General features: G+C 34.9%; 9 protein-coding genes across 9 annotated transcripts; 5 read left to right on the top strand and 4 right to left on the bottom strand.

Moving 5' to 3' along the window:
* Nucleotides 1-24: 24 nt before the first annotated feature.
* On the top strand, nt 25-1,998 carry DFA_03427 (uncharacterized protein; the record flags this gene model as incomplete). Its single annotated transcript, XM_004362973.1, has 1 exon — nt 25-1,998. The coding sequence occupies one exon, from the start codon at nt 25-27 to the stop codon at nt 1,996-1,998; it is 1,974 nt and encodes a 657-aa protein (XP_004363030.1).
* A 463-nt stretch (nt 1,999-2,461) lies between these two features.
* Nucleotides 2,462-8,226, top strand: DFA_03426 (MORN repeat-containing protein; the record flags this gene model as incomplete). Its single annotated transcript, XM_004362972.1, has 7 exons — nt 2,462-2,497; nt 3,294-3,374; nt 3,472-5,037; nt 5,100-6,102; nt 6,178-7,188; nt 7,261-7,911; nt 8,156-8,226. 7 exons carry the CDS (start codon nt 2,462-2,464, stop codon nt 8,224-8,226), a joined length of 4,419 nt encoding a protein of 1,472 aa, XP_004363029.1.
* A 172-nt stretch (nt 8,227-8,398) lies between these two features.
* On the bottom strand, nt 8,399-10,129 carry DFA_03425 (uncharacterized protein; the record flags this gene model as incomplete). Its single annotated transcript, XM_004362971.1, has 2 exons — nt 8,399-8,830; nt 9,134-10,129. The coding sequence occupies 2 exons, from the start codon at nt 10,127-10,129 to the stop codon at nt 8,399-8,401; spliced, it is 1,428 nt and encodes a 475-aa protein (XP_004363028.1).
* A 667-nt stretch (nt 10,130-10,796) lies between these two features.
* Nucleotides 10,797-11,735, top strand: DFA_03424 (uncharacterized protein; the record flags this gene model as incomplete). The annotated part of the gene is made up of 2 exons (XM_004362970.1): nt 10,797-10,848; nt 10,948-11,735. The coding sequence occupies 2 exons, from the start codon at nt 10,797-10,799 to the stop codon at nt 11,733-11,735; spliced, it is 840 nt and encodes a 279-aa protein (XP_004363027.1).
* A 428-nt stretch (nt 11,736-12,163) lies between these two features.
* DFA_03423 (uncharacterized protein) lies at nt 12,164-12,781 on the bottom strand (the record flags this gene model as incomplete). The annotated part of the gene is made up of 2 exons (XM_004362969.1): nt 12,164-12,486; nt 12,565-12,781. The coding sequence occupies 2 exons, from the start codon at nt 12,779-12,781 to the stop codon at nt 12,164-12,166; spliced, it is 540 nt and encodes a 179-aa protein (XP_004363026.1).
* Nucleotides 12,782-12,959: 178 nt separating this feature from the next.
* DFA_03422 (uncharacterized protein) lies at nt 12,960-13,999 on the bottom strand (the record flags this gene model as incomplete). Its single annotated transcript, XM_004362968.1, has 4 exons — nt 12,960-13,180; nt 13,209-13,467; nt 13,537-13,898; nt 13,957-13,999. The coding sequence occupies 4 exons, from the start codon at nt 13,997-13,999 to the stop codon at nt 12,960-12,962; spliced, it is 885 nt and encodes a 294-aa protein (XP_004363025.1).
* Nucleotides 14,000-14,012: 13 nt separating this feature from the next.
* Nucleotides 14,013-16,330, bottom strand: DFA_03421 (uncharacterized protein; the record flags this gene model as incomplete). Its single annotated transcript, XM_004362967.1, has 3 exons — nt 14,013-15,015; nt 15,102-15,419; nt 15,483-16,330. 3 exons carry the CDS (start codon nt 16,328-16,330, stop codon nt 14,013-14,015), a joined length of 2,169 nt encoding a protein of 722 aa, XP_004363024.1.
* Nucleotides 16,331-16,564: 234 nt separating this feature from the next.
* DFA_03420 (uncharacterized protein) lies at nt 16,565-16,797 on the top strand (the record flags this gene model as incomplete). Its single annotated transcript, XM_004362966.1, has 2 exons — nt 16,565-16,592; nt 16,733-16,797. 2 exons carry the CDS (start codon nt 16,565-16,567, stop codon nt 16,795-16,797), a joined length of 93 nt encoding a protein of 30 aa, XP_004363023.1.
* A 549-nt stretch (nt 16,798-17,346) lies between these two features.
* On the top strand, nt 17,347-26,989 carry DFA_03419 (ubiquitin domain-containing protein; the record flags this gene model as incomplete). Its single annotated transcript, XM_004362965.1, has 8 exons — nt 17,347-17,392; nt 17,596-17,758; nt 17,918-18,119; nt 18,201-18,323; nt 18,432-18,775; nt 18,854-20,009; nt 20,098-20,328; nt 20,408-26,989. 8 exons carry the CDS (start codon nt 17,347-17,349, stop codon nt 26,987-26,989), a joined length of 8,847 nt encoding a protein of 2,948 aa, XP_004363022.1.
* Nucleotides 26,990-27,037: the final 48 nt, after the last annotated feature.

The following is a 27,037-nucleotide window of genomic DNA, read 5'->3' as shown; positions in this document are numbered from 1 at the left end:
AACATAAACATTGTAATAGTAAATATGTCAAATAATAATAATAATAATAATAATAATAATAATAATAATAATAATAATAATAATAATAATAATAATAATATTATAGTATTATCACCATTTAAAAATTATACAACCAAGAAATACCCAAGTGAAAGATCATCAATCACACCAAAATGGGATTCATTTGTACCAATTCATCGATTAGATGAATCATTGCATCTTGGTAGAGTTATAGTTACACGTGCTAGAATACAATCAACAAGATCATTGGGTAAATTGACACTCAGTATACTTAGAGATCCATCATCACCAATCTATTCAACCATTCAATCTCAACTACTCAATCAAACAAAAGCATTCAATATATATAAAGATCATATTGCTGCTAGTGGTAGTGGTCCTATTGAAACAACAACAAACGAATTATATCTTCCATTGGGACCAACACCAATACACAATGAATATTCAACAAAGTTATTTACTTTTGTATTCAAGAATCGGTATTTACTTAAAGAGATATTAGATTGTATTGCTAAATCATCAAATTGTTATATTGATCAACAGACATTAAAGATTTGGTCAAAATTACTACCAGAGTCATTGGTAGAGATACAAGCTATGGTAGAGGCTAGTCCACCAGGTGGTCATCTTCGTATCAATCCTCTAACAAACCGATCGTTGGAGCTTAAAGTCATTGCATTCAAAGTGGTTTCTCAACCAACCAACCCGAGTGTTTACCGAAATCACAATTCAATCGCTATTTCCTATCCTCCCCTTGACCATGACAATGGATATAGACATATTCTTCATCGAGACGAGAAACTATATGATAATAGTGGAGGAGCAGTTGTAGTAGTAAAAGATAATAATAATAATAATAATAATAATAATAATAATAATGATACAGACCAAAAAAATCAAAAAGACAAGAATGTATTTTGGTATCCAATGGTACCAGCTTCATCTTTGTATCCAGTGGCAGAAACATTTTGTAATCGATTACCATTACATCAGGCAACGGTTAGATTAAAAGCATCGTTGGAATCGTTTGTCTACCAGTACCTCGTAAAAGACTCGTTTATGGAGGTTCATTCACCTACATTGACAACGGTTGCCTGTTACACCCATTATCCTGGTCATCCAACCGAACATTACACGGCAGATGCTGGATACAATCTTGCGTATTCAATTGATCCGTCGGTATACCATATCATGTTGGTTGGTATCTTTGACAAGGTATTCGAGGTGGTGCAGCAATCGACCATCACCACTACATGGGGAGTTTCAAGAAAACTATGCAACTCTACCAAAATATTCGTTTCAACGAGTACTCTGTACAACGACATGTCAGAGATTCTAGATAGTTGTAAAAGATTGGTGATAGAGTGTCTAAACCATATCGAGAAATCACCGTTTTGGGCTGAAAAGGCGTGCATCAACTTTGGAGGATCAACAGACTACGCACCCTTTAGTGGAAATGGGTGTCTATTAAAGGATGGCACTATTTTAACATTGAATCCACATCAAATAGCAAAATTGTTGCAAGAAGATGATGTGATGAAAATGTTTGCAAGTCCTAATCAAATCTCGTCGGCAGTGAGAGAGAGATTTGGTGTCAATATGGTCGTCATTCAAAACGAGATCATCCAATCTGATCAAGGTATCCCAACATCTGATAGTTTGGCTATGATCGATCCCGTCACTGGAGAAGCTCAACTCTTTTGGGTGCTTTTAAATGGATGGCTAGTTGCAAGTGGATCACAAAGATTAAACGACCCAATCGAAATTGAAAAAAGATTGAAAAGTAGGATCAATAGAGAACAGGTACCCTTGGATCCATCAATCCTCAATCAACTGTCCTATGGAAATCCCTACAATGGAGGGTTTAGCTTAAACTATGATCTCCTCGTAGCTGCTTGTTCTCCACTTCAAGATTTTGGAAGATTATTATTTAATCCAAATATGAATTATGATAGACGTTATAAAGATCATTATTAAAACTAAAAGTATAATATAATATAATATATTGTATTGTATTTTAATACCAACCAACAAGTAAGAGTTAGTTTAGTGCAGCAATGAACAAGAAAACTCTGACACCTCAACCCTAAACTTGGTGGTGTTGGTGGGTTTGCTTTCTGCAGGAGGATCAACCAACCTAAACAATGAATAAATTCCACCTTCACACCTATAGTGAAGTTGTCTGCTACACGACAATCGATCACCTACACCACCATTGTTGATGATGATGATGATGGTTTATTTTACAACCAACCACACACACTACCTCTCTCCAACACCACAACTACAATCAATCAATCATCATCAACACGTTTTCCCTCCATTTTTCCTTTGCTCCCTATGATGTGTATGATGGTTGTTGTTGTTAAATGGATATACCAGAACCACCAATATAGGATGATGGTTACCATTTTTGCTGTTACGATTGATCACATTTTAAATGTGTTGGCGTGTCTATCTGTCTGTCTGTCTGTCTGTATGTCTCTATCTTGAACCCACCCCTTTTTGTTTCAATCAGTCAGTCCAGTTCTCTTTTCTTTTCAATCAAAACAAATAATATTCATCACTTTATTTCAAACCTATATAATTATTATCAAGATAGATAGATAGATCTATAGAGAGAAAAAAAACAAAAAGAACTTAATTACAAAAAGGTAAGATATATCAATCAATCAATTAAATTGCTATATTTAAATAATAGCAGCTATTTGGGAATATTCAATGATTGATGAGTAGTAGTATAGTACATTGTAGTATGGGGTGACGTTTCGCTATTCCTAGCTAGGACATCCCCACCCACACATATAATATATTATGTGCGGAGTTTGGATTAATCAAAAATTTTAAAAGAATTCATCATCAAAAGAATAAACAACAAGCTTGTTGAAAAATCCTACCTTTGATATTTCTTTTGATAACTGTGTAAACAAGTATCTCTATCCTATCTATCAATCTACTGTAGTATATTCATCTTCATTGTATTATTATATTATTTATTATTATATAACATCTCTTCACCAAAACATATTATTATCATCAGATATCAGAAGAAGTCACAAGCAAACCAATCAATTATTATTATAGCTGCAAAAGATCAATCAATCAATCTCAATCATTGTACAACGACTATATATATATACTAGTTTATTAATTCAAGATATTATAAACCTTTTGATTTAGTTGACACAAAACAATCTTTACACAACAATAATTATTGGTAACAACAACTATACCCTATCTATAAAAAGATAGATAGTAAGTTTAAACTATAGGTCAAGATGGATTTTGATGTTATTAGACCACCATCGTATTCATATGATGTTATCATTAAATCAAATAATGAAAAGGCTAGTGTATGTATTCATCCTCTTTCATGTCGACAACACACACCATACTATTTATTAATAATCAGCTGTTGCTGCTTTTGTTCATTAAATATCTACATTTTAGATTCATTCAAATTATGGATTCTATCAAGGTAAAATAGATGATTCAATGTACAAGGAAGGTGAAGGTGTATTCTTGCATCCAACCTGTACCTATGTCGGAGAGTGGAAGAATGACCAAAAGTGTGGTGATGGCATATTGATAGTCAATGATGGATACAAGACATTCCAAGAACTATCGAGTATCATCCCTCCCACCGCCGTTATATCGGCCAACAAAGACGTAGGGTTCAAGACAACAGGGTCACTCGAGAATCAAGTCATTATTAATGGTCCTGGAAACCAAAACTATCAGACAAAGAGCAAGACCAACCAATCGTTTACATTGGTTGATTCTGTCATTGTCAAGGTACAGACGCCAGAGTATTTGTCGACACGTGACTATTACCAAGGTAAATGGGCGAGTAGTCGAGCAAATGGTATCGGATCATTTCACTTTGCAAAAAACAAAACAGTTCAAGAAGAGTTTTGGAGAAATGGTGTAGCCATTCGATACTATAACAATGAAAATCAACTATTGAAATTGATAGATTCAAGTATCGATAAATCTAATCAACTGCAAACACAACAATTACCTTCATCACCACCACAAAAATCACCAAGACAACAACAACAACAATCACAATCACAACCTCTACCACCACAATCACCACAATCAATGTCAAGTAGTTTGGCAACAGGTACATTACCACAAAATGATGAGTTAAAGAGAATGTTGGATGATTGGAAAGTGGTTGTAGGGACGTTTGATGATTTCCCAATTGCCAAGCCATACTTGGGAAGTGCGAGTACTACTACATTCACCAACGGTACGACAGCTCAGAACCTTCATCCCAATGAGGACGATAACAACGATTTGAGACGTCCAATGATTCGATCACCAAACAAGGTTGGCGAGTTTTTGACATCATCTTCATCGACTGCTTCGTCAGTGTCGTCGGGTCTGTCGTCATCTATTTCGTCACCAAGTGTTTCTTCATCGATCCAATCAAACGCCAATGGAAACGGAAGTTTGAAGCAAGCTTTTGGAGTGGTCACTTCGAGATATTTAAAGAATCGGTTGGAACAAGAGGACAAGTTTTTCGTTACACTGCTTCGATTCATTTCGATTTGGGAGTTGCCATTGATTAGTAGAGCATCGGATTTACCAGGCAGCGGTAGTGATAATGGATACACTCCATCTAATTTTATGATTGTCGTACCTGATTTAGAGTCTGGTTCGTTTGTCACACTCTCAACACTCGTAATGCAATCTACCATTGTTGAAAAGATGGTGTTCAAGTTGTTGACCGATCCACTCACCAAGAATAATGTTATGCTCGAACCAGAAGCAGCGGCAGCTCATCAGGGTCAGGGTCAAGGTCAAGCTCATTCGATCATCCCGACACCAGAAGAGAACGAGTTGTACAAGCTACTACCCTTCTCACTCGAGCTCGACATTGAGGATGCAGCCAATTCCAAGCACGTTGTCGAGCCAATCATCGCCACACTCAAACATTTCACAAAGGCAATCGACAATTTCGACAACATTCCTGTATTCCTTGTACATCATATCTGTGACATAGTATCTGTATTTAAAAAGAAAAACCATTCGAGACTTACAACCTCACCAAACGCTTCAAACAAATCCAGGAGCAGTTTATCCTATTACTCTCCAAAATCAATCTAAATCGACAAATGTCACCTAGAACAGCTTTAAATGGTAGTAATGGAATTTCATCTACATCTTCCAGTAATTTATCATCTACAGCTACAACACCAAGATCTGCTGCTGCAAGTGGAGGAGGTACACCACCAATCCTACAAAAACAACCAAGTAGTTTATCATCAACAACCACTGGAGTTAGAACCAATCAACAACAACAACAACAATTAAAACAACAATTGCAACAACAACAACAACAACAACCATCATTATCAAAAACCAATTCAAATAATGTCAATTCTATTCAAAATCAATTAAAACAACAACAACCAATTGCCAATAATCTAAAGAATCAATTCCAAAAGCAATCGACAATTGATAATATCAACAAATACTATGACATTCAATCAAACAATAAGCAATCCAATTTTGTTGATCTATCACTTGCACTACTCGATCCAATTGTACTAGAGTACATATTCTACCTATTTAAAGAGACATTTGACTTTATTCCAAATGCCCTTGAGTCGTCGGTCGATCTATTGAAAAAGGTGTCAAAGAATATTGGTGTTATCAAACAAATCATGCTCACCAAGATCAATCTATTCAAAGAAAGTAAGGGTATCAGTAACCAAGAGGTGGAACCAATCAAAATTGGAGCAACACGATCAAAGTCATCCTATAGCGATTATCTAAAGACAAAGGATCAAGAGATTGAAAACTTTATCGTCTCTCAGGAAAAAGAAGTGGAACTATTTGATCAAACCATGCGAACCTTTGACAAACTATTTATTCTTTTATATCGTCATCTTGTTAGAATCACCATTGGACGTCTCACTCTTGCCGTTCAATTTATCAATCGAATCAAACAATCGGAAAACTTTAATCTTTTACCAAAAGATTATATCGTTCGTTTTATTAAACATGTTCATAATATTGTTATGAAAATTCAATCAATTACAACAAATATTACTATTCAAATTGATAAAGGTAAAAAAATAGAAAAAAGAAAAAGATAAAGAAAAGGAATATAATTTATTAACCTTTTTGATTTAATTATTTTAGATATATCAGATTCTATAAAATCATTTTTAGAACAAAATAATAATATATTTTCATTATTAAAATCAGTTAATCAATTATCGATTAGTTCATCACCACAACAATTATCACAACAACAACAACAAAGTTTACAACAATTGGTTCAACAACAACCCACTTCAACATCATTCCTTAATGGGTTTATGGGTATGGTTCTTGGTAAAAGAAATTATACATCTGAACCTTCTACCTCTTCTTCTTCTTCTTCTGTCACACCTACGCCCACTTCTTTATCATCTTCTTCTTCTTCCTCTTCTTCTACTTCTACTACTGAACCAAATGGTGCTAATCAATCAGGAAATACAACAACAACAACAAGTCAAGAGGATAGTGTTATTATATTATCACCATTACACAAGATTTCAAAGGAAATCATTCATGGAAACTATCAACATATTATACTATTATCATCTTGTGGAGATGAGTTGTTGGTAACTTTTCTTGGTAGCATTCTAGCAGAGACTAGATCAAATTTAAAGGACAAGTCAGATGAATCAACTCAACATTTGGTTAATATTTTACTTAAAAGTGCTGTTTGTTGTCAATTTAAATCTTATAGAACCGAAGTATTTAAATCAATTGCTCAATTATCAAAAATTTGTATTGTATCAAAAACAAATCAAAAGAAAAAAAATATTCATAAATATTTATTTTTACTAATTTTAATTTATTTTTTTTTAGACAAAGAAAAAGATGAATTATTCCAACAATATAAAGATAATCTTAAAATATTTATGGATATATCTTTAAAGGATGATGCTTATACATTTTCACCAAACTTTTGTTTGTTTTTGACAAATATTTATCCAAGTCTATCGACTCAATCAAAAAGGGAATTTTCAGATTTGTTTCCACTACAAAACTTTATTGAAATGTTGGACAAGAGTAATAATTGTACAAAAGCAAATAGACCAAGTGCTGAAAGTTTAAGAATTCAATCTGCTCAAATTTTAATTTATTTGGCAAAGTATTCTTGTATGTAAAAGAAAAAAAACAAAAGAAACTTTATTTATTTATTTACCATTTCCATTTATTTTTTAAATTTAGATGAAAATCTTGTAGAATTAAAAAATAAGGGATCATTATCACACATTTTAGAGATTTGTAAACATGGAGCAGTATTTTCACATATAAAGATTGAAGAATCTGATTTGGTGATTGGAGAATTTTTGGGAGCTGGTGCATTGGCTCGTGTGAATAGGGGATTGTGGAATGGAAAAGAGGTTGCCATCAAGATATTTAGTGAGGTGTCATTTACCTTTAGATTGGAAGACTTTTTAAAAGAGGTTGCCATCATGGGTCTCATCCAACACCCCAATCTGCTAAAATTAGAGGGTGCTTGTATTATTCCAAGATCAGTAGACTCTATCTTTATGATTGTCACTGAAATCATGCACAAGGGTACACTGTGGGACGTCGTTAAAAAGAACCACCCATTGTCACTCCAATTGGTCATTAAATACGCTGTTTCGGTTGCCAAGGGCTTGGCCTATCTTCATTCGATCGATATTATTCATCGTGATATCAAGGCAGCCAACATTCTCATTGACAAGTATGACAATGCCAAGGTCGGTGACTTTGGTCTCAGTCGTGTCACTCAGCTCAATATGACTGCAGTCGCTGGTACACCCAAATGGGAGGCACCCGAATGTTTGGCAGGTGATCTCTATACTTCGGCCGCCGATGTGTACAGCTTTGGTATGATGCTCTATGAAATGGTCACAGCCAGCGAACCTTACCCCGAAATTCAAACAATCGTCGATCTAGTAAAGACTGTCTATGAAAAGAAACTAAAGCCCAAGCTTCCAAGTGGCACCAATCACTTTATTACATCACTCATCAAAGAGTGTCTAAGCCATAATCCCAAAAAGAGACCTACCATGATTCAGCTCATTGCAAAACTTGAAGATGCTGCAGAGAAACAATAAATTAACAATAATAGATATCAAGGATCAAGAACAATTAATTTTATTAAACTTTATTTCAGCATATCCCATTATTCATCAAACATAGGTTAAACTAGTTAGTACTATTATTTATTTGATTTGATTAAAATATATTTTCAAGAGTGAAGTAAAAGTGGCTGGTTGGTTGGTTGATTGGTATTAGTATTAAATTATTATTATATGTTATTGGATGTTGGTTAGGCACGTGGAGGGTAGATAGGTATAGGTTAAGTTACTAGCTACCAGATATTGGGTTGTTCTTCATCAAGATCTTGTTCAATGTCATGTTGGAGATAATGAACGATTGATTGGTGACCATTTTGATTTGCTGCACGGATAGCAGCTTCAAGGTCAAATATTTCTTGGACTAGTTCCTCTCTCAGGAATTTGACGACTGGAAGATGTCCGTTTTGAGCGGCCATGGTCATAGCTTTCTCTGTACACCCCTCATGACGGTATCTTTTAAGGTATTGAACCACCTCGATGTGGCCGTTTGCACTGGCCTCGTCCATAGCCTGTACCGTAGCTCCCTCTGTTCGATGCTCATTCAAGAAAATGACAATTGGAAGGAATCCATATTTAGACGCATTATCTAGAGCATTGTGAGTACATCCTTCATTTCTATTGAAATGTAAGTATTCTACAATTGGTAAATATCCTCCTTCAGATGCCTAAATAAATAGATAAAGATAGAGAATTCTGATTGTTAGAATGGTTGATTGATTGTAATGTTACATATGTTAAAAATCAAAACTCGTTGCGAAAAACCCAGCACAGTTGTTTTGACTTCTCACATATTGTGTTGTATACTTTTGGATTACTTTACTACTTACCCAATCCATGGCATAGGTTGTACATCCTTCTGTACGATGTTGAGATAGGAATTGGATGATTAAAAGGTGTCCGACCCTTGCAGTATAATCAATGGCTCGGATACTACACCCTTCTGTGCGATGGTCATTTAGGAATGATACTATTTCAATATGGCCTCCTTCCGCAGCCGAATCCAAGGCGTTTATTGAGCACCCCTCTGTACGATTGAAATGGAGGTATTCGACTACATCCATATGGTTATTTTTGCTGGCCCCATCCATGGCTTGCACAGTGCACCCTTCACTGCGGTTGTGGTTGAGGTAGTCGACGATTGGCAAATGACCGTTGCTTGCTGCATAGTCCATTGAGTTTACGTAGTTGCATCCTTCAGTACGGTTCTTGTCGAGGAATTCCACTACGGACAAGTGTCCGTTGATCGCTGCGTACTCTAGAGCCAGCTGACTGCAGCCCTCGGTTCGATTGAAATGCAAAAAAGCAACGCAATCCAAATGACCATTAAAAGCAGCCCAATCCATTGCATTTTTCGTGCAATCATTGTCACTCGAATGCAAATACTCTAGTATATGCAAATGGCCGTGAAAAGCAGTAATATCCATTGCTTTGGGTGACACTTCGATTCCTTGGAACCGACCCTGTAAAAACATGAGGATATCCAAGTGTCCAGCCTTGGCAACATCAGCCAACAACTCTGCGTCGGCGTTAATGTCTGGCGACCAGTCCAACAACCGTCTCAAACAACCAAGTGTTGCATTGGGATGGGTGCAGTATCGCTTGATTGCCTTCTCCCTTGTAGTGCTGTCGAAACGGTCCTTTGATGGTAGATAATGTTTGATAAATGACCATGGCATTGCATATTTTCCAATCAATTCCAATGATCGTTGATCATTATTATTATTACTACTGTGCTGCTTGATCAAGTCTCTACCCTTGATAAAATCCAGTCTCCTGACTTCTTGGTGCTTTTCATTGGCAAAGTAATAGTTGTTGTTGAATGAGAATGGGTTGAGTTGGATTCGATTACTCTCTGTATAATCAAAAGAGTTGTATTCAATTATTGAAATATCGTGAACTGATTTAAATAATTTAAATCTTAGAAATTGATTCTTGAAAACATTAAAAAATAATAATGTCTCCATTTTTTCTATTCAATATAAATAGTTAATTATAATTAACTATATAATTATAATTTATATAGTGAACTAAAATAAATAAATATTAATATTAGTATTGACTACATAATAATAATAATAATACTAATAATAAATAATAATAATAATTTAATTTAATATTTACCGCCACCATAAAATTAAATGAATAACTTGTTTGAACGGAAACAATTCAATATAATAGTAATACAAGAGGGACAAGTTGAGTATACTCCCAATATTTGTAGTAGTCTACACCCCCTCACCACCCAACGACCAACATAGATTATCTGTTGGCAGGTTAGTAGATTGGGTGTTTAGTTTTGAAGGGTGGTTAGTTTTTCGTAAACGATTGTCGGTGTGGGTATGATCTTCATCATCTACGACATATCCATTCTTTGATTATGATATACAACATAAATTGCTGTTGCCATCCTTCTCTATTCACCAATGATCATTATATATTAACGATATTATTATTATGATTTGAGAAAATGATGTGTTTTAAAATTGAATGAAGACAGCAGCTCGTGAAGAGTAAAAATATTAAATATTACTTTGTGTGATGAAAACTTTTTTTCAAATTTGAACTAGTTTGTTTCCTCTCTACTCCATCTATATATATTTATATATAAATATACAAATATAACGCTAAAGAATGAATTGGGAGAATATATCATCTCAATTCAAATTGGCCCAAGGTTACATAGGTAAGGATATTAGTTGTGACAGAGCTGATATATTATATTATATTAGATAGAACACATGAATATTATATATTGATAGTTGATATCTATCATTTGATATAGGAGAGAGCTCAAAGAATCCACAACAAGCTATTAAATCATTATCAAATGATTTCAGTAAAATGGTGCAATCAGAATCATTTAAACAAAGTATCGAAGGTATAGCCAACTATACACCAGCTATTGGACATATCAAAGGGCTCTATCATTATGGAAAGGGTCAAATAGAAAAGGGCAATGAAGCAATGTTATCTTCGACACGTACATCAGCTGTTATCGGATTTGGTATGATGGGTGGAGCCTATATTGGAGTGGTTGGGGGCCTCATGTATGATGGAACCGTTACAGGCATATCAAGTGCAAATGCCAAAAAGTATACACCATATGGCCTTATTGAACCATTAACAAAGATCTATACTGAAAAAGGTGGTGTTGATAACTTTGTAGAGGCTGGCACTGGAATTGCAATGGATGCAGGCACAGCTTATGTGGCTACAATAGTACTACCAACCGTCAAGATACCATCATCAATCTCAAAAGAGGTACTTCAAGATAATGCAAAATCATACATTACAAAGACTGCAAAAGGTTATGCCAATCAATGCATACAATATACACGAACAAAGACAGAGAAATATATCTGGAATGCTGCATTTGTTCCAATCATTGATAACATTTGTCACAGATTGACCAAAAAGGAGGAGGTTCCAAAAACTACTAGTATTAATACTAACACCAACAATACCAACAACAACAACAACAACAACAACAATATGATTAATAATGAAACCATTGCCAATTTAAATCCTTCAACCATTATTGTTGATACTATTGAACAATCTACCAACTAACTTTTATCATCGTGCCACAAAACACAACACCAAATGTACATTTACCAAATCTTTTAAATTATTTGTAAATAAATATTATTCTTCTTTTGTTTAAATTCAAATAGATTGAATTAGTTTATGTAATATTACTATTATTATTATTATTAATTATTATTATTATTTGTTGATGTCCTATTTACACTATATATAATAAATAATATTCCACAACATGATTTGATTATTATTTTTGGTATACCTCTATACCAAAAAAAGATTAGTTAATTATTTGATTGGCCAGTCTCTCGGTAGAGATAGATGGATGAAATACTCGATTGAAATGAATGTATGTGACTGGTTGATTGCTAAATTTGATCTATCTCTTATTCTTTTTTGTGTCGGTCGGTGTGTTTGTATAGATTCTTCTTTGATTCGATTTGATTTGATTAGATTTAAAAGGTACCTTCTTCTTCACCACCACTAACAGATATGTCTTCATCATCATCCATATCTTCACCTCTAGCGTATTCTTCATCTTCCATATCTGATTCCTCTTCATCTTCTTCTACTTCCTCTTCTTCTTCACCTTGATTCTCTAGGTTTTGAAGACCATCCAATGTCTTGTTTACATTTGTCATCATTGACTTTCTCTTCTTTCTCTTTGTTACCGTCAACTCTGTCGGAAAGTAACCAGAATGAAGAGGTAAAGAATTCTCTAAACTTTGACCAGTATCTCTTGATGATGTAAATGATTGTGAATATCTATCAATCTTGTCTAAGGAGTAGAAGTAGATAAGAATGTTAGTACAAATAACAAGAAACATTAAACTGAGAGATCTTTTGTTTTACATACCCTTTTTAACTTCAACTGGTTTAAGTTGATAGACAGACATTCTAAATCTTTGTTTATAGATAAATGATGGTTCGAATGCTGGATTGTCTAGATTTGGGATAGGTGGGATATCTTTGCGTGGAGGGAATAATGGTTTAGGTATCTTTGTGTTCTCTTGTTCATCCTTTTTCCCATCATCTTCATCATCGTCATCACGATTACCTCCTCTTCTATTCATCGTTTATTTGTTTGTTTGTATCTGTGTATATATATCTCGAGAATGAATTAATGATCTTCATCAACACTCGGTCGATCATGAAAAAAGGGCAATTTAAAACAAAAGCTTTGAAAAATATACTCAATTAAGTTGTAATATTATTGATTTATTTATTATTTACAATATTTGTACCAACTAGTTAATTAATAGTTGTACTTGTACTGGTACTGGTACTGGTGGCGGTGGTAGGAGAAGGGACAGTTTTGTCATCATCTTCAATGACTACAAATGAATTACATGGAACACAACTATTGATATTAACATGATGTAAAATGGCACGTCTAATGTTCGAATTGCTATAATCCAAATGAGAATCAATCAAACAACTAACATCAACATTTTCTATACTTTTTATATTTTCTACAAAATAAAAAAATGGTTAGTTTACTTGTTGAAAGGTAGAATTGATCTTTACAATTCTGTCTAAACATACTTTGTTTCTTATTGAGAATTTCTTGACCAAGCTTTTTATGATGATCGGTAAAGAATCCACCACTAAAAATAGAAGTCTTTTTAGAACCGATAGCTGTATAACCTGCACCAGCAGCTACAATTCCATCATCTGTAATACTACTACTTTCATAACAAATCTTTAAAATAATATCCTTTGGTGAAAAACAATTAACCAATCTTCGAGAAACTAATTTCTAAAAAGAAAGAAAACAATTAGAACATTTATAAATATGATTTGTTATTATAATGTTTTTTATAGTTACTCTAATTTTTGACCAAATATTAATATCATCAGAGGGAATGGGAGCACCAATGAGTATAACATTTTCAATGATACCATATGCCTTTTTATCAACCAATTCCAAAAGACAATGATAGATTAATCGAGCACCCATTGATATACCGACCAAGGTGATTGGACGTCTACCAAATGCTTGTCCCAAGATTTCCTCTGCCAAGAGTTTTCCTGCCCTTTGAGCTCTATCTTTAACAATACCCCAGCTAGTTCGAATGATGGAACCATGCTCGAGAATAGATGCCGATGGTCTAATTGCATCATGCATCATTTTAGTGGTGAATCTTGTAAATGTACTATGTTTACTTTCCTCGACTTGTTTCTTGTAATCTTGTAATGATTCAAATAAAGAGTATAAATGATTATTTTCCCATTCAATAGAAAATACTTCTCCAAGACATAATACTCCAGTCAATAAATCTTGTTCCCATTTTGAAATATCAATCAATTTTTCTTCTTCTTTTTCTCTTCTTCTTTTTCTTTTTTGTTATTCTTTTTATCTGTTTTTTTGTCTGTTATATTATTAGTATTTGTTGTTGTATTTGTAGGAGGTTCATTTTCAATCCAACCAATTGCACCAAGAACTACATGAAGACCAAATGTTTCATGTATTTTGTTGACTCTGAATCTTTCGAGACCTGCAGTTGATTTGGAGACACGATTTGCAGACATGACACTGCCGACGGTACCAAAGAGTAGACTGGTTAGAGTCGGTCCGCTAACACCTGCATATGTCAGTGCTGAAAAGACAGTTGCACTTGCTCCTATAAGATGAAGGAGTGCACCGAGGGCAGGAGCTATCAATCCACCAGTCACTGCAAGGAGTATGCCACCTGTTACAGTGGCAACAGCCACCTTTAGTACACGATGATTTGAAGTGGTTCGCTCAAAAACATTGAGAATACCTCGGTTGATTCGCTTTCTTTCCTTTTCGTCAAATAGTGTCTGTCCAACTGCCATTTCAATGGCAAAAAAGGGTAAACCATCCTCTTCCTTGGGGCTAACAATCATTGACAACCTCAATAGAGCCGATCTTATTCTCGAGTCATAAGAACCCTCTGATATAGCAATCGATAAGAGTTTGGCCAATATTTCATTTGCAGTCTTGATAACTTCTTTGTGAATTGGGTTTTCATCATTTAATAATGGTTCCATTCCAATTGAAGAAGAAGAAGAATATTTTAGTTCATTCATTGTTGGTGATGTTGATGAAGTAGAAGGATAAGTATTTGTTGAATCTAAAGTATTTGTAGTTGTCTCATTTTCATCATTGATATTGTTGTTGTTGTAGAGACGAAGAGATTGAGAGTATGATGATAAACTGTCAATGTAGGATTCATCAATTTCAACATTTTTTAATTCTTGATATTTTCTTTCGATAAACATCATTGCCGATGATATCGATACAAAATAATACTCTGCTTCTGATACTAATAAATCATTTGATCTAAATAATTCAATATATCTGCAGAATAAAGATGTTAGTATAATCCACTTCCAAAGTAATATATACATATTAATTTTATAATTTACCTCATATTTGAATAAAGATAAGCAGGATTTGATTTAATTAAAATATACACTATACAATTTACAAATTCATCTGCACCAAATGATTTACCAGAAGAATGGAGACCTTGAGATACGATTCTTGAGAATCTCAATATACACATAACCTTGTCTCTTGGTGTTTGAAAAACATTGATCGATGACAATTCTGCTATGGCTTGTTCCCATTCAACAGCACTAACTTTATCAGAGTCTGTATCTAAATAATCAATTGGATGTTTTTGTATCAATCTAATTGATTCTTTAATCTCTTTATCTTTTTGAATATTAAATGGAAATAATCTAAAAAAAAAAAGAATTAATTATCAAATCTAAATCAATAAGATTTATCTATACAACACATACAATTCATAAATATTAATTAAAATCATTGATTCTATTACTTCCAATATTGCATTTCTATCCTCTCGAGGCCAAATTTGAAATATTTGATTTGCAAACTTTGTTAAATTGGTTTGATAGTCTAATGATTTCTTGATAATGTATGGTTCCAATTCTTCTTCACCAAAACTTTCAATCATAGTTTGTATATGATCTTTTAATTGTGTTGAATACTTTGTTATATTTGTTAAAATGGTTGCAGATTCTTTAATCGATTTTAATTTAGTCAAAAATATATTATTATATAAATCCTTGGTATTATTATTATTAAATTGTATTGTAGTTGTTGTTGTTGTATTTACAAATGAGTTATTATTATTATTATTATTATTATTAGTATTAGTATCATCAATGATTTTGTCAAATGAAAGAATTGGTAATAAAGGTATTGACTCTTTACTGTTTGGTGAAGTTGGAATAGGAGGTGTTGTTTCCGTATCAATAGTAGTAGTAGCTACTGTATTGGTTGTAGTTGTAGTTTCAGTAATATCATCATCTTTCTTGTTGACATTAAAATTAATAGTTGTGCCAGTTGAAGTTGGAGGAGGAGGAGGGGGAGTAGAAGGTGGTGTAGATGTATAGGACCGATAATTGCATAAAGAATGAGCTTGAAAGAGTTGATTGATTTGATAGTTTGTAAGATGGTATTGATCGAATGCAGCATTGAGGTATTTAGTGATGACGGAAGCTTCTATATCCTTGTTTGAAAAGCACCACAACAAGAGTGTCGATACAACCTCCCCCAATGTAGTCTTGTCGAAATCGATGCTGTTGATCAACCTCATGCATAGACCATCTTCATCCTCTTGCATGCTGTGGTTATCCTCTGCTGTTCTCCTCTTGTTGAGCGATCTTCTTAATAGCATATGATCAAAGAAAGTACTACTAGGACTACTATATATTTAACTTTAATCTAGGAAAGAGAACCAAAGGGTAGCTAGCTATATTATTACTGTGAGATATAATATATTATGTTTGTTTGTTTGTTTGTTTGTTTTTTGTTTGGATAAAATAAAATAATAATATAATAACTGTTGGTTTAAAAAATGTCTCAAGAAAATGAGATAAGTTTCTGTGTGTCAATTTTAATTTAATTTTTTATATCTTTTATTAATTTTGTTTTTATATATTTTTAAATTTGTGACTCTAGAGACTTGTAATAACCCAAAGCTAGGTTACATCAAATATTTATTTATTTTATTTTTTATTTTTAGTTAAATCTAAAACTATAATATTGATCTTTAGAGTGGTGATGGAATTATGGGACTTGCTTCCATGAACTCCCTTCCAAAAAAAAAAAAAATTAATTTTAAAAAATGAGAGAGCTTTTTTGTGATGTTGATTTTTTACAATTTAAATTGAACAAAAAGAGAGAAAAAAAGATTAATATATTTTTGTTTATTATTATTATATAGTCGATTAAAGAGAGAGAGAAGAAGAAGAGAGAAGAGTATACACAAGTAAACTCACTTTATACTTTTATTCATTCATTATAATATAATCACAAACAAAACAAACAAAGAACAATAATATCTATCCAACCAACACCCATTATCTGCTGTTGTTGTTTATCTAACAATCATCCATTGTTTTGTTGGTGTGTTTGTGATTCATTCATTTTATAAAAAAGTACAACAACAAATTATATACCTATACATACATAACATCACTTTAAAGTTCAGCGATCAATATATACATTCCTTCTTTTTAATTATATTTTTATATATAATACTATCTTTTCTATCATTTACATCACCCACCACCATCATCATCTATCTATAATAGTAGCTGTTAAGGGGGTACCGTTCAATTCGCTACTGAATCAATTATGTCCACTAATGATATAAAGGTCTTTTTGGATCTTGTCAAAAATGGTATGTATACTTTAAAAGTTGTAAACTTGCAACCAACTAGAGTTCGATGATAAATCAATCACAAAAAAAGCCTTTTTTTTTTTTTCTATTCTATTCTTCTTTTTTAAAGATAGATATAACTTGATATATTGATATATTTAACTAACTGTTCTATCATTACTCACTCTATCATCAATATTTTTATTTATTTTTACTTTGATTAGCTCAAGAAATTAGAGATATTGGACAAATATTAGACTATTTCAATCAATATGCTGGAGCTCGTATAGACGCCAACGATGACCCCAATCATGAAAATGTCTATTTAGAAGATTTCAAAACACTTGAAAAGTTGCCAGATTTGATTGAAGCTTTATGGTGGAGATTGTAAGTTTTTAGAAGGAGGAGAAGGAGGAGGAGGAGGAGGAGGAGGAGGAGGAGGAGGAGGAGGAGGAGGAGCAGGAAGAGAAGGACATCAGGTGACCATCTTACTCATTACTTGTTCATTTCATTTCATTTACCTTATTACTACTATTATAATATCAGAGTCAGCCCAAGTGAATTAACAACTAAAGCTAGAAGCTTTATGAAAATTTGTATAGACTATGCCATTAGTAGATTATCAAAGGAAGAGGGATCCAATGATTACCTTCGATTAATAATTGTATTATTTTCACCAAAACCATACACAAGATCCGAATATCGATTTTCAAATGAATACAATAATGAAAAGAGCATTCCAAACAAGGTAATGAAAAAAAAACAATCAATCAGGTTCTTTTTAAGAATATTAATATTGATTTCTTTCTTATCTTTTTTATATATTTAGATCTCTGAAAATTTAATTCATTATTTTGGTCAACTTAGTGGTATTGAATTAATTAAAGAAAAGATCAAAGTTCATAAATATTCTTTTGATACATTAAAGAAATTATTAAATATTATTAAAAAGGTAAAAAAAAAAACAAACAAAAGATAGATAGATAGAAAGATATAGTATTAATCATTTCTCTCTCTATCTCTCTATCTCATTTTTTTCACATCTCTTTCTTTTATTTAGTATTCAAAGAAAATGGAAACACAAGATACTGAACAAGATATTGAACAATTTGTAAAGCTTGTATTTAGCAAGGTACTTGGAACCAGTGATGAAGAGTTTAAGAATGAAAACAAAAAAGATATGGATCTGATTATAAAGTATCTTAATAGTATCATTGTCAACACTACCGACAATCAAACTCGTTTTGCAGATATCATTCAAACCTTTAGCTTGGATGTTGCATTCAAATGTTTCAAATCACCATCACTCGAAAAGAGAAATGCAGGTTTAAATGATATCATCAAGTATACTAAAATCAATGAAGGTTATTTAATGTATAAACAAGGAAACACAATTTCTCAAGAGTATGTATAAAAAAATAGAATAGAAAACACAAAAAGAAAATATATATTAATCTATTTGGTTTTTTTTTGATTCTTTAGGAAATTGGTAAATTGGATTAAAGAAAATAAGATTGTAGAGATTTTATATGGTGAAACGATGCATATGCAGTTACTACAAAAATGTACAGATATATTAAAGTTCCTTGTAGAAAAGAAAGTTTTTGAACGAAAGTATCTTGATCTCATGTGGAATGCCGCCGAGGGCAAACACGAGACCATCGAGAATGTAATCTATGAAACCATCGGCAATATCTCGCAGGTGTTGCCACTCTGCGAAGTCGAGTATTTGTACCAAAAGATAAAGGAAATTCCACTCTCGCAATACACTAACCAAACCCTGCAACTCATCTCGTGTCTCACCCAGCATCGTACTCACCACTACAACAGTATCAATGCCATCGACAGTGACATTTCGTCCTCTCCCAATTATTCACCTTCCTCCTCGTCTGTTCAACAACAACAACAACAACAAGGTCAACAACAGTCATCATCTCAACCACCTTCACCAACTTCATTGGTACAAAATCAAACGATTGTATCAAGAGGTCTTGAGATCTTTTGGATGCTCATCCAGGATGACAGTGAGGTTTCGTTAGAGTTGGCACAACAGGCTTTGTACCATCTCCAAGAGACTCTCAACTTCCACTCGTCGTATCGCACCGAGTATCTTCAAAAGTGTGTCGACAATATCAAGAACCACACCACTGTTCTCTACTCGCTTCGTATCATTCAAAATATCATCATTACACACAGTGATCGTCTCCGTTCACAGAGATATCAGAGTGGCAACACTGGGACCATGGTCATGATGGGTGGTAACCAACAAGCCCCGTCCATGCAAGACATCCCCGCCAACTGTATTCGTCAAGTCGATGAACAAACCCATTTGATTCACATCTTTTTCCAACACCTCACCTACTACAAGTCCGAGTGTGAGGCTGCCATCTCCAAGATGATGATCGTAGATGGAGTCGACCATTCAGTCTGTGAAACCGTCCTCCAAGGAAAACATAATCACTTTGAACAAATTAATGATTATCTCAATTTCCTCTACTTTATTTTCGATCAAGGAAATTATCAAATCACAAATGAACAACTTAATATTCTTTGGCAAGTATTTGTTGTTAATCCAATCTCTCCAAAAGATCGTGATACTTTCTTTAAATGGACTGAAAAATGTCTTTATAATTTAAATGTAAGAAATTGAAAATCGAAAAGAAAAAGAAAGAAAAAAAAAGTTATTAATTTCCTTTTCTTTTTATTTTTATTTTTTATTTTTTTAGGAATCACATTTAACTTATATTTTAAACAAATTTGAAGAAATTTCATTTGTTGATTTAGAACAATCAGGTGCATCATTATATATTACTTGTATGAAACAAGTTAATAATAATATTACCAATGAAACATCTCAATTGATTGGTGTTGGCACTTTATGGAGAATGGCATTAGAATCAAAAAATGAAGAAGTTGGTAAAGAAACTAATTCATTCTTGATTGATTTGTATAAATATGTAAGAAGAACAGAAAAAAAAAAAAAAGAAAAAAGAAAAATATTTATTAATTTTTTCCTTTATTTTTTTTTTTATTTAGATTCGATCATTAAATCATAAAGAAGAATTTTTAATATTTTGTATGAAAAAACTATCAGAAATTCCATTGGAAAGTGCAAAGAGTGGAGAAGGAAACAGTACGGTAATGAGAATTCTATCGTTGATGAAAATCTATGTAGAATTTTATGGTGGTACTGTATCTGATTCTTTCCGTAAATGCTTTGCTCCATCGATCAATGTCACTTTTAGCAACCAAAAGATGAGACAAACACTTCAAGTTCGTGCAAGCGAGCGAGTTGGTGAAATCAAGAACCGATTAGGTAGCATTCTCAAGGTTCACCCAGGTTGTCTTGCACTGTTCCATCAGAGCAAGCCAATGCACCACGACTGGGAGACGTTGGATGATTACCGTGTCTGCAACCAAGACACTATTTTGGTCAATGAAATGAGCGAACCACGTGCATTTACCCAAAATGACGATCAAATCCAATTGGACTTTGACCAGAGCAAGTTCTCACTACTCTTTTCATTGTTGTCGATCGAGTCGATTGCACCTACTCTTTGGGAGGTGTTGATGTTGTTGCCAGTCAATCGTCACTTTGTAGACGTGTTGTCGTCGATTACCAATGAAGCTGCTTCGGGTATCAACTGGGAGCAGTTGCTTGACCATCAGTCTGTCTTTAAGTTGTTGTACACGTTGTTGATCATCGATCGCTTTGCCTCGGGTGCCGAATGGCGTGCCCACTTTATCGAGAGTGGAGGTCTCAAGGAGTTGATTAATATCCTCATGACGGTCGACTTGCAACACGAGTCCAAGGGACCCAAGCGCAAGAAATGTCTCACTCTGCTGCTCACCATCATCACTCCAATGTTGTATGACCAAAACTATATGATCAATTTGACATTGCTCGGCGTACCACCCTCTCACTTTTTGTCACGTTTGCTTGACCTCACCTGGAACCAGGCACAAGAGACGACCAAGGAAGAAGAGGAGCAGTTTACTCTTCACCACTTCCTCACCGATGATGGAGAGGTTATTCAAAACCTCATGTGGCTCATCTTCTCGTTGTTGGCTTTGCCTGACCAGTTGGAGATGTTTTGCAAGCGTCCCAATATTAGCAAGTGGATCTTTTTGCTGCTTGTAGAGAGCAAGGACGTGTCGGTTCGTGACTGCGCCTTTAACCGTCTCGATCAATTCTGTTCCACCAGCGATCAGGCACACAGCTTTTTCCTTGGCAAATGTCTCGAGATTGTGCAAGAGACTGTTGGATCGGATAAGCACTCGTTTACCTCGTCGCAATTCTTTACATTGTTTGGTAGATTGCTCACACATAGCTGTCAACCCAACCATATCTATCACCAACAACAGCAGTTGTCTGGTGGATCATCACAACCATCACACCCAATCCAACCCGAGCAGGTTATTATCGACCAGTACTCTGGTCTACTCAACAACTTGGTCAAGTGGATCAAGGAGCATCCAGTCGTCGAGACACAAAACAATCTGATTCAACCCGACCAAGTAATCATTGGATTGATCCAATTGGTGACTACGCTAGTTCGTGCCAGTCACACCTTCAAGGTGGAAGCTGGATTCAATCAAGATTTGGTTGGCGAGATCTTCCACCAATGCCTGTTTGACATTGCGACTGCCGAGAATCACGGTCCACTCTGTCCACCAAAGTGCAAGACCAAGGAGAGCAGAGATGTATGTTTTACGTTGCTTCTCGAGCTTGCCAAGGACTGTGCCGAAAACTACTCCCGTCTTGTCCAACTTCTCATCCTCCAAAACAAGCCAGATGAAAAGAGAGCACTCTGGAACTATCAGCCAACCGGCACTGAAAAGTCTGGCTGTGGCTATGTCGGTCTCAAGAACTTGGGTGCCACCTGCTACATCAACTCGTTGATGCAACAGTTGTTTATGATTCCCGCTTTCCGTTATTCGATTTTACAGACGGACGAAGTCAACCCAACCAACGAGAGTCTGCTCCAACAACTCAAGATCATCTTTGCCAACCTCCAAGAATCTGAAAAGCGATCACACGATCCCAAAGACTTTTGCACAGCCTACAAGTATGACGGCCAACCCATCAATGTCTACATTCAGATGGATGTCGACGAGTTTTTCAACATGCTCTTTGACCGTCTCGAGAACCAACTCAAAGGCACTGAAAATGAAAAGTTGCTCAATGACTTTTTCGGTGGTAGCACTGTCAACCAGTTTATCTCTCAAGAATGTCCACACGTATCGGAACGTGAAGAATCATTCTACACTGTCAGTGTAGAGGTAAAGAACAAACGTGACATTTTAGAGAGTTTGCAATTGTTTGTTGAAAGTGAAACACTTGACGGTGACAATAAGTACTTTTGTAGTCAATGCTCTCAAAAGGTAAAGTGTTTGATGAGACGTTGTGTCAAACAACTTCCAAACACTCTTATTCTTCACAACAAGAGATTCGAATTTGATTTGGATTTAATGCGTCGTACAAAGATTAATGATGCTCTTCGTTTCCCAATGACCCTCGATATGGCTCCCTACACTAAAGAATATCTTGAAAGAAAGGAAGCAATTGAAAAGGAAAAAGAAAAACAACAATCAAATCAACAAGATGGTGAAAATGGTGAAAGTGGTTCAACTCAACCAGCAGCTGCTGAACTACAAGAAGAAAAGAAATCTTTGCCACAAATGAAACCAGCATCATATTATCAATATGAATTATCTGGTATTTTGGTTCATTCTGGTACAGCCGATTCAGGTCATTATTATTCATTTATCAAGGAACGTGAACCACATCCAGCATCTGGTCAACAGAGACGTTGGATTCAATTCAATGATCAATTGACCGAGATTTTCAACCCAGAGGATATTGCCAAGGCATGTTTTGGTGGTTATGACCAACCAAACGACAAGGGTATCATGGGACGTCCCACTCCACGTTACAACAATGCCTACATGTTGTTTTATGAACGTGTTGGATACAGCGAGTCGTTGGGAGCCAAGCAAAACTTCCAAAACCTCACTCCCACCCAACAGAGCAAGTTGGTGCCACAAGACATTTTCAATCAAGTGTGGAAAAAGAATATGAAATTCCTCAATGACAAGAATATCTTTGACCAGAGTTACTTTAACTTTATTGCCGAAGTGTTGCGTATTGATCCAATCGCCACCACTCCCAAGAATATTCGCCTGTCACAACCATTTGACCAATCAATGATGGCAATCGAGCTGGGTACCCGTTTCATCATTGAAACCATCTCTCATTCCAAGGAAAGAAAGCCACTCCCAGACTTTGTCGATCATATCATTCGCATGTACGGACGCAATCCAGATGCCTGTGCATGGTTGCTCAGTACCATCATTGAAAATCCTACCTGGATTAAACAAAACATGTTGGTTTGTATCACTACTGAACCAAGAGAATCACTCGCCAAGATTCTTTTCCATGTTTTAAATGTCTTAATCCCAACCGAAAGACATCAATATCTTGATTTTGAACCAACTAGAAATAATAATAATAGTAATAATATAGTTACACCAACAACAGTTCAACAACAACAACAACAAGTTGTAGGAGCACATCGTCAAAAAGGTTTTAATCAACAGTTGCAAGAAGAAAAACCAATGGATTTGGACAAGAAACCATTAAAATCAATTATTGCAAAGGATGATGGTATTAGAATTGGAGATTTGTCACCAAACAATAGTGATGATGAAGAAGAAGAAGAGGAAGAAGAAGAGGAAGATATGATACCCAAATCATTGGTTGCTCATTTCCTCGATGTCTATCTCGAGTTTATCAAGGATGCACCCAATTATTGGAAAAACTTTTTACAATACTTTGGATTTATCAGAGACTTTTCACTTGTTGGATGGGAGGAACGTGCTCTTTTGTTGAACCGTAATGTATTGTTGCACTTGATTGACTTTTACATGGGAGAGGAATCACCAATGCGCGAACCACACCAAAAAAAGACAAAGATGGGCGACAAGTATGCACAACCACAGTATGCAGGCATGCTAGAGACCATCTCTATTCTCTGTCGTTCGGCACACACCAAGTACACTAGCCAACTCGACGCAGACAAGGCCATTTCCTGCTTTAATGATCCACTCATTCACATAAACGACGACGACTATGAAATGTTGATCAATCCAGCCTTTATCGTAAAGACATTGCGTGACCAGATCCAACAAAAGTCGACCAACGAGATTATTACCCATCTCTGTTATGGTGACCTCGACTACTCACTCCAATTGATTGGCGCCATTGAACAATTTGACAATCGTTCATCACTCGACGCCTTGTTTGTACTCATTGAACTCGACGATGAATTCCAATACGAACGTTGTGACCGTGCCATTAGAGCCTACATTAATCTACTCGACGATGCCGGTAGCATGGCCAAGCAACGTACCTATGCCACCTACACCAAGTCGATCATTGACTTGGCATCGAGCAAGCCATCGGTCAAGCAATGGTTCAAACAAAACTTGGACGAATGGGCCTTTAACTGGTTGGTCAATGAGTCGTATGACGTTAGAAACGATGCATTCAATCTCTTGACAGACATGTTTGAGTTTACAGAGTTGGATTACACATCGACCGGTGGTTCTGACTTTATCTATCCACAATTGACCGACAACCAACTCGGTCAAATCCGTCGTCTCTATGAAAGTTTGGTCAGCAATCTCCAAGACGTCAAGAATGTTGTCACTGGCAACGACAAGGAATCACGTATCTACAACCGCTACGAATCCTATATCAAATTGATGACATTTTGTTTGCTCAATGATCCAGAGCTCAAAGAGACTTTCAAAGACATTAGCAAGAATGCACTCAAGATTCTTTCCGTCTTTATCACGATCAATGCAGCCATTGAAAAGAACCGTCAAGAGATGATGCACTTTGTAGCCACCATGATCCAAGACCACCCAGAGAATCTAAAGATCCTCCTCGCCAACCCATTTGCCACCAAATTGATGGACTATTTCATCAGTATTTCACCAAAGGAGGATTTGAAGTTGTACAATGCAAAGTCACTTCCCTATCTCTATCGTGTCTTGTTTACACTGATCAAAGTGTCACCAGAGATTGCCCAAAACGTGTGTGGACACAACAACTATTGTTGGGCACTCAACTATATCTACTTGGAGTGTGGAGAGTATGCTGAATCGGCCCGTTGGCTCTTTGAAATGACTGAATACTTTAGCGTCAAGTACCCACAGCAAATGACCAAGATTCTATCTTCTTGTCTCAGCTTCCACAACTTTTCCCACTATCCTCCCCATCTTGCTCCTCTCATGTTGCTCATCCTCCAAAAGAAACGTGACGCTGCTCTCTTTTTCAATATTTGTCGTATTAATTCTGATAGTTCATGGATCCCAATTGAAGCCATTCTCAAATCTCTCAAATCTAAATGTCTTCAATATGATCCAAGTATCAATATTAAAATGTTGGATCTAATCTATAGAATTTTATTTTTAGTTAGAAAAGATAATCAAAATAATAATAATATGACGATGACAAATACTCCACCTCAATCAGCATCATCACCAAAGGATGCAATTATAATTGATGGTATTGCAGGTGAAGAAAATGTTGTTCAATTACCACCACCTCAACAACAAAAGAAGATTGACGACGTTCAAGTTTCAATTTGGGAACCAAACAATCCTCAACTCAAATTTGTTGTAACAAGTCTTTTCCAATTCTTTGAAAATCAACCAATGTATGCATCAAATATTGTTAAAATCTTTAACCTTATTGCATTGGAATCTCCAATTGGTTTGATCAACATTCTTTCAGATTGTCTAAACAAAAAGAATACTCAACCTGTAAATATTAGTCAACAACAACAACAACAACAAAATCAAAATAACAATAATAATCAAAATAATAATAATAGTCAAAATTCTCAAGAGATTATATTGGTTGGAGTAAATCAACAACAATTACAACTTGAAGAATTTTATGGACAAATGATGGGTATTGTTGATTTGGCAATGCAAAACACCAATCAACCACCAGTTCAACACAAAGGTTTCACCATTATTCTAAAGTTGATTAAAGAGATGATTTCGGTTGGATTGGATCGTGGTTATGTTGCCATGGTGGAATTGGCTCAAAAGAACCCAATCCATCTAAAGGATGAAGAAAAGGCATCGGTTGTATTATTTGCCATCACCAATCCACATACTCTTTCGCATCACCAAGACTTTTTCGCCACTGTCAAACGTTTCTTTGTAGAGATTGAACATTACCTCTCCAATCAATCAAATCAAGTTTTGGCTAGTGTCATTAGAATCGTTGAAGATCAAATCAACGTCTTGATTGCTAGTATTAATTCTCTAAACTCTACATTGACAGATTTTAATCCAAACCAACAACAACAACAACAACCAATGAATAATGTTACAGAAGAGATTGAAAAGAATATGTCAAACCTTACAGATTCACTCAAATCAATTGAAATTATGAGTGGCAATGCAGATGCCACTGCTCAAATCTCTCAACTCTTTGATATTTTAAAACCATTTAGTTCTCAAATCTCTGATACCAATGATCAGGCTAAACGTTTCAAATCAACTTTAATCGAATTATCAAAAAAAATCACAAATTAACACAAATTAACACAAATTAAACAAAATCTCTTTCAATCAAATAAATAA

This window comes from Cavenderia fasciculata (genome assembly GCF_000203815.1).
Source record: "Cavenderia fasciculata unplaced genomic scaffold Scf_Dfasci-G-b-205a01.r1-3, whole genome shotgun sequence".
NCBI lineage: Eukaryota > Evosea > Eumycetozoa > Acytosteliales > Cavenderiaceae > Cavenderia > Cavenderia fasciculata.
The sequence above is the reverse complement of the archived record's forward strand: the minus strand, read 5'-3'. Positions and strand labels throughout refer to the sequence as shown.